At 52.2% G+C, this 7,500-nt stretch overlaps 1 protein-coding gene across 1 annotated transcript in view; it reads right to left on the bottom strand.

Annotated features, from left to right (window-relative positions):
• slc8a4b (solute carrier family 8 member 4b) overlaps positions 1-7,500 on the bottom strand; it is a gene marked incomplete in the record, with an annotated part of 62,219 nt that overhangs the window by 32,274 nt on the left and 22,445 nt on the right. Inside the window, 3 exon segments of the mRNA XM_030339191.1 lie at positions 5,922-6,114; positions 6,782-6,973; positions 7,070-7,166. Of these exon segments, the coding sequence (XP_030195051.1) occupies positions 5,922-6,114; positions 6,782-6,973; positions 7,070-7,166 (482 nt within the window).

The raw sequence follows: 7,500 nt of genomic DNA, 5'->3' as shown, positions 1-7,500 counted from the left end.
GTTTAGACTATAAGAGTTCAACTTTTGATTCGTGTTTATATTTTTTAGGTCTTCCTTTTTTATATGATATCGTATGCAGATTGTTGTCCTTTCTTTTTTTGTATTTTTGCGTTTTTCTGCACCGATTCCTTGCGTGTGAAAGCCTAGACGGAAATGAAAACATATACGACAAAGATCCCTCATTGATCTACTCGGACACAGTGACTTTTGAAGAAAAACTGTCTGGCAAAAATAAAACACACACACACACACAGACATTCATGTGCACAGACACACACACACACACACACACACACACACACACTGTCACGTGCACGGAGGTGGAGGGCGGTGCAGCCAGTGAACAGGTGTCCTCCCAGTGTGCTGCAGACTGAAACTCATAATTACCAGCCTGAGGAGAAGACCGCACGCACACACACACACACACACACACACACAGACACACACACACACACACACAAACATATACACACAGACACACAAACAACACATCTTGTGTGTGTGTGTGTGTGTGTGTGTGTGTGTGTGTGTGTGTGTGTGTGTGTGTGTGTGTGTGTGTGTGTGTGTGTGTGTGTGTGTGTGTGTGTGTGTGTTGTAGTTGGCTGTGACAGGGCGGGTCTGTGTTGCAGGGTCAGAGAGATGCTAAGAATAATCCTGTCCTGCTGAGGCCTCCACCCTCCACCCTCCACCCCTCGGTAAAACACACACACACACACACACACACACACACACACACACACACACACACACACACACACACACACACACACACACACACACACACACAGATGGATACAGAGAGACACACGGCTATGCACACAGACATCCAAAATAGCGATCACAGACACACACACAACACACACTGGCACATGGACGCACACACAGTGTCTCGCTCTGCTTAGAACACTTCACCCTCCGAACACAAATTAAAGGTACACACACAGGGTACACCAAGGACAATGCATCTCTTTGCTGGTGTCTGCTTGCACCACACACACGGAACACACACACACACACACACAGACACAGACACAGACACACAACACACACACACACACACACACACACACACACACACACACACAGACACAGACACAGACACAGACACACACACACACACACACACACACACACACACACACACACACACACACCAAGTGGTCCAATTAGCTGAATCTCATAGATGACCTGTATTAATTCTCCTCACTTCAGCACAAAAAGTTGGAAAGTTTGAAGTCTTTGAAAAATACCAAGACAGCTGTATGTATGTGTGACTGTGTACGCACACACACACACACACACACACACACACACACACACACACACACACACACACACACACACACACACACACACACACACACACACGATTGTGGACGTTGCTTCATCACAGAGGTGAAGGAAAAGCATTCCACTCCGGTAGAAAATCCAATACGTCCGTCCACTCCTCTCCATCGCTCAGGAACCCCCTCTTCATCCATCACCTACCCCTCCATGTGGAGACATTATCCCCCCTACCCCTTCTCTCCTCCTCTGTCCTCCAAGGTCTTTCCTCTCAAGGTCTCATTTTCCTTTCCTCTACTCTCCTTCTGCTTTTCTTATTGCTCCCCTCCCCTCCTCTCCTTTCCTCCCTCCTCACCAGTTCTCCCATCTTCTCTCCCCTCGTCTCCTCTCTCTCTCTCCTGAAGTCCTCCTCTCCTCTCCTCCCTCTCCTCTCCAGTTCTCTGTATCTTCTCTCCCTCGTCTCCTCTCTCTCTCTCTCCCGCAGTTCTCCTCTTCCTCTACCTCCCTCTCCTATCCTCTCTCTTTTCCCTTGTGACGTCTCCTCTCCTCTCCTAAATCACCCTCCCCTCTGTCTTCTTCTCCTCTCCCGCCTTAACCTCTCATCCACCCTCTGTCCCCCTCCACTAATCTCTCCTCCTCCTCCTCAAAATAAGGGGGTCTCGTATCTCCTCCCTGATTGTTTCCCTTCCCCGAGTCACTAGAGGAGAACCCGGCACCACAAGATGGAGTCCTCCTTCTCCCCTGAGCCCAGCTTCCCTCCGAACTGAAGGAGTTTTGAGGTAAACCCGATAACTCTCACGACTCCCGATAAAAGAGCGGTTATTGGCACGCAGCCAAAACTGGCACAGCTGCCCTTGAGCAAAAAATTAACTGCCGCGAAGGACAGTTGCAGAGATTAAAACCTTAAACCCCCCAGTGGGATTCTCCTCCACGCCACCTCCTCCTCGCGTTTCCCCTACTCTACTCTTTTCCCTTTTTCCTCCTCTCTTCCCCTCCCCTCTCTTCCCCTCTCCTCCTCTTGTTTCCTATTTTCTGTCAGCGGGGCTCAGGCGGCCCCGCGGATTCCACCCGACACCTTCCACTTCTTTTTACGATTTACCCATAACCCCCCTGTCCTCTCTCATCTCTCTCTCTCTCTCATCTCTCTCTCTCCCCTCTCTCTCTCTCTCTCTCTCTCTCTCTCTCTCTCTTGGCTGTCAGCACCTCCGCCGCCGCGGAGCGCGGGAGAGAGAGGAGGTGTGAGGGAGGGAGAGAGAGTGAGAGAGAGAGGGGGAGAGCCGGATAAGGAGATGAAGGGAGTGGGATGGGGAGACGAGAGGGAGGCTGTGAGAGGGGGAGGAGAGCAAGAGAGATAAGGAGGGGGAGACAGGGAGAGTAAAGGGGTAATAGAGAGAGAGAAAGTGGGAGAGACAGAGGGAGAGGGAGATGGAAGGAAAGACCACCTTTAAGCACAGCAGTTGGAGGGTGAGAGCGGGAGTGGAGTTGAAGTGGAGATGAGGGTTGAATTCTTCCTTAAGTGTGAGAATACTAAAAATATCTGAGTGATAGACTCAAAGGGGAGAGATGAGAGACAGACAGACAGACAGAGAGAGAGAGAGAGAGAGAGAGAGAGAGAGAGAGAGAGAGAGAGAGAGAGAGAGAGAGAGAGAGAGAGAGAGAGAGAGAGAGAGAGAGAGAGAGAGAGAGAGAGAGAGAGAGAGAGAGAGAGAGGTGGTAGGGTCTGAGGGATGATCGAGGAAGAAAGTGTGATGTCATGTGTGAGGAGAGATGGATAGAGGGAAGCAGAAAAGTGTGTGTGTGTGTGTGTGTGTGTGTGTGTGTGTGTGTGTGTGTGTGTGTGTGTGTGTGTGTGTGTGTGTGTGTGTGTGTGTGTGTGTCTGTGTGTGTGTGTGTGTGTGTGTGTGTGTGTGTGTGTGTCTATAACTGTGTGTGTGTGGGTGTTGGGAGTAAAGGGGTGTGGGATAACCAGTCTTTCATGAGTCTCTCACACACACACACACACACACACACACACACACACACACACACACACACACACACACACACACACACACACACACACTCACACGCAAACACACAACTACAAACACACACCAATGGAGGGGGATACAGTAGGAAGAGAGAGGGAGAGGGTATGGGAGGATGATGCGCAGAGAGAGAGAGAGAGAGAGAGACAGAGAGACATAGAGAGGTAGCGTTAGAGAGAGAGAGAGAGAGAGAGAGAGAGAGAGAGGTAGCGTTAGAGGGAGAGAGAGAGAGAGAGAGAGAGAGAGAGAGAGAGAGAGGGAGAGGGAGAGGGAGAGGGAGAGGGAGAGGGAGAGAGGGAGAGAGGGAGACAGAGAGACAGAGAGAGGTAGCGAGAGAGAGAGAGAGAGAGAGAGAGAGAGAGAGAGAGAGAGAGAGGGAGAGAGAGAGACAGAGAGAGGTAGCGTTAGAGGGAGAGAGAGAGAGAGAGAGAGGGAGAGAGACAGAGAGAGGTAGCGTTAGAGAGAGAGAGAGAGAGAGTAAGAGAGAGAGAGAGAGATCACACAAACTGCCAGCGAGAGGGATTTGAGGGAGATGGTAATGACCCATTTAATGATTTAAAGAGCAATAGATAAGGATGGAGGGAGGAGGGAGGGAAGGAAGAAAGGAATCAATAGAAGGACCTGAGGGTGAGTCCTTCCTCAACCCCTCTGCTCTGCCGTTCTGTTTCTCTCTCCCCTCTCTCTTGCTCTGTCTCTATGTTGCTGTAATTCTCCATCAGTTAGTGCACACGTGTGCATGCCGACACACACACACACACACACACACACACACACACACACACACACACACACACACACACACACACACATACACCCTGCTGTGTGCATGGCGTCCTTGGCTACATGCATTTTTAATATGCTGATGTTGGCCTTGTTAAATTGACCACTACAAGTGTAGTTGGAAACGTTGTTTAATCTGCCACTTTAGAAGCCCTTTAAATCTCCCCCTCTCTCTCTCTCTCTCTCTCTCTCTCTCTCTCTCTCTCTCTCTCTCTCTCTGTCTCTCTCTCTCTCTCTCTCTCTCTCTCTCTCTCTCTCTCTCTCTCTCTCTCTCTCTCTCTCTCTCTCTCTCTCTCTCTCTCTCCCTCTCCCTCCCTCCCTATCTCTCTCTCTCTCCGTGTTTGTGCGTGCACATGAATCCAAGAAGTGTTTGATGTACATTATATTCTCCCAGGGTTATGCTGGGGAGGGTGTGTGGGGGGGGGGGGGGGGGGGGGGGATGTGGAGTGTGTGGGTGTTTTATATCATTTCGCCGTTTATTAAGGAGGGACTTTGAACGGCAACATTCTCGTTCATCACATCACACTCTCTCTGTCGCTCTCTCTCTTTCTCACTCCCTCTCTCTCTCTCTCTCTCTCTTTCTCACTCCCCCTCTCAGTCTCTCTCTCTCGTTCTCACTCCCTCTCTCAGTCTCTCTCTCTCTTTCTCACTCCCTCTCTCAGTCTCTCTCTCTCTTTCCCGGTAGAGCGACCTAGACTCCGAGTGGAAGGCGACACAGGGGCACACACAGACGAAGCAGGCAGGGGGGCGTGTAGCCCGGAGGTTCTCTGCCGGGCCTTGGGCCTGGGATCACCGCCCCAAACAGAGGTTAACAGCGCGGGGCTGTGGACGCCGGTGGGGCGGAGCTGGTGTACACCGGAGGGCACCTGAGAGTGTGAGAGAGGTGAGCTAGCACGCGCTGGAGCACGCGGGGATAAAACCCGATGAGCAAGAGGCGAAATCCAAGCGCGGTTTGGCGTGAAGGCAATCATAAGACACACACACCCACACACACAAAACCCACCCTTATAGTGTATATAAATATACAGAAAGATGGAGTTTGCGTATAGGTCAGTGCCCTCACGCTATATCCACTCATCTCCCTGTTAACCCGCTCTCCTCCAGGGCCGGGCACGGCGCGTTGATTTACACGGCACACTTCAGACGCAAAAGGCCACGTGCGAGGGCTTTACATGGGCAGGAAAACACACAGAGTCACGGCCAAGAGACAAACGCTCGTAAAAACATCCTCACTCCCCTAGCGATACATCACACAAACACTCCCCCCCGCGAAACGCATTCACTCCCCTCCAAACACATCCTCGCCCTCCCTCAAAACCCTGTCTTCCCCGCAACCCTCCCTCTGTCACATCCACTCCCCTCACAGCGCTTCCACTCCCCTCACACTGCTCCCCGTCACAAGAGTAAGGGATGCCAACCCCGGTGCCCTGGCCAAATCCACAATCTGGTGCTTGTAACAGCATGACCTCCTAATCATCCCGGGTCACTAATTGGATGGTTTAATTCTTTGCCGCTCCACTGTGATGAGCCAGTGTGCGCTGGGCGTTCTCCGGCAAACCGCCTGGCCGTGCACACCAGTAGACGATGAGGTTTAGACACACAACGTGGAGGAGCTTAGTATGGCCATGGATAGCCCTAGATAAGTGCATCATGGGATTGTAGTTCTGGTGGATTGTAGTTCTCACTCTGCTCACGCAGAGTAGACGATGCAGACGATGAGGTTTCATGACACAATGTGAAGGGCTTAGGGGGGGGCCTCGGAAAGAGCGTGAAAACTGCATCATGGGATTGTAGTTTTTGTGGTTTGTAGTTCTCCACTCCGGTACTCACATGGTCTCGTCGTTCTGGAACTCCAGCTTGCCGGACACCATCTCGTAGTCATCCCCGGCGCGGGCGGAGCCGTCCACCGTGCGGTAGGGGACCGCCACCAGGCCCCGGGCCCCCGAAGTCCGCTGCACCTTCACCTCCATCACCCCCACGCTCTCGCTCACCCGCTGGCTCGCCACCTCGAAGGTGAAGATACCTAAGGGGGAGGGAGGGAGGGAGGGAGGGAGGGGGGGAGGTAAGGGAGAGAGACGAAGGGGGGAAGGAATGAACGTACAAACAAGGGAAGGAAAGGTAGAAAGAGTGGAGGAAGGAAAGGAAGGAAAGGATGGAAGAAGGAAGGAAGGAAGGACAGAAAAATAAAAAAGAATGTATAGAATTGTTGCAGATTCACAGGAAAGGCAGGGATAAAACATGAAGAAAGAGAGGGGGAGGGAGGGGGGAGGGAGAGAGAGAGAGAGAGAGAGAGTCAGGGAGGGAGGGAAGAACGCAGGGAGGAAAGAGCGGGAAAAGACAGATTAGCATCATCAAGCCCTAAACTCTCTGCTCCCTCGCTGGAGGTGAATATATACCTGGAGAAGAGGGGAGAGAGGGGGGGGAGACAGAGCGAGAGGGAGAAACAGTTTATATTCTCTGGAGGTAAAACAAAATGAGGACACCAATCTCGCTCACTCATCTCTTCCTCCCCTGTATTACGATACCGTTAGAGAGTTTGAACCGCAATAAACGCTGATAACACATGCTTGCGAACGCACACTCCCTTACAAAACCGTTTTATTCCAACTTTTGCTCCCTTAGCTGAAGCACTTCACAAGGAACCGCTAAAAAACCAACCAGCATGGACCGTGGATGCCGTCTTTTCTTACCTGCGTGGTCGTCGTCATAGATGGTGACTGTGGCGGTGTGGGCGTCGCCCAGCACGGCTTTGGGGGTGGTGCTATGTTCCAGGGGGGCGGAGCAATTCTCAGGATAGCCAACCAGACGGGGGTTGCTCAGGTGCACGTAGAAGTATTCGTCTTCCTCGAAGATGTCATCGTCAATCACGCCAACGGTGATTTCTGAAAAGATGACCCGTTAAGGTTACGCTAAAAAGTAACGCGGAATGACGCCGGTTTGATGGTGGACGCGTGATTGCCCTTGTTGTGTTTGTTTACCTTTGAGGAGCTCGCCTGGTTTGAACACCAAGGTCCCCTCGGCGAACTCGTAGTCGGAGCCCGCGTTGGCCGTACCGTCCTCTGTTCTGTAGTCCACCTGGAGAGAGAGAGAGAGAGAGAGAGGGGGGGAGGGAGGGGGGGGGAGAGAGAGAGAGAGAGAGAGAGAGAGAGAGGGGGGGGAGAGAGAGAGAGAGAGAGAGAGAGAGAGAGAGAGAGAGAGAGAGAGAGAGAGAGAGAGAGAGAGAGAGAGAGAGAGGGGGGGGGGGGGGGGGAGAGAGAGAGAGAGAGAGAGAGAGAGAGAGAGAGAGAGAGAGAGAGAGAGAGAGAGAGAGAGAGAGAGAGAGAGAGAGAGGGGGGGGGGAGAGAGAGAGAGAGAGAGAGAGAGAGAGAGAGAGAGAGAGAGAGAGAGAGAGAGAGGGGGGGGGGGGGGG

This window comes from Gadus morhua, chromosome 17 (genome assembly GCF_902167405.1).
Source record: "Gadus morhua chromosome 17, gadMor3.0, whole genome shotgun sequence".
Taxonomy (NCBI): domain Eukaryota; kingdom Metazoa; phylum Chordata; class Actinopteri; order Gadiformes; family Gadidae; genus Gadus; species Gadus morhua.
Note: the sequence above shows the minus strand (reverse complement) of the source record. Positions and strands in the feature narration are given on the sequence as shown.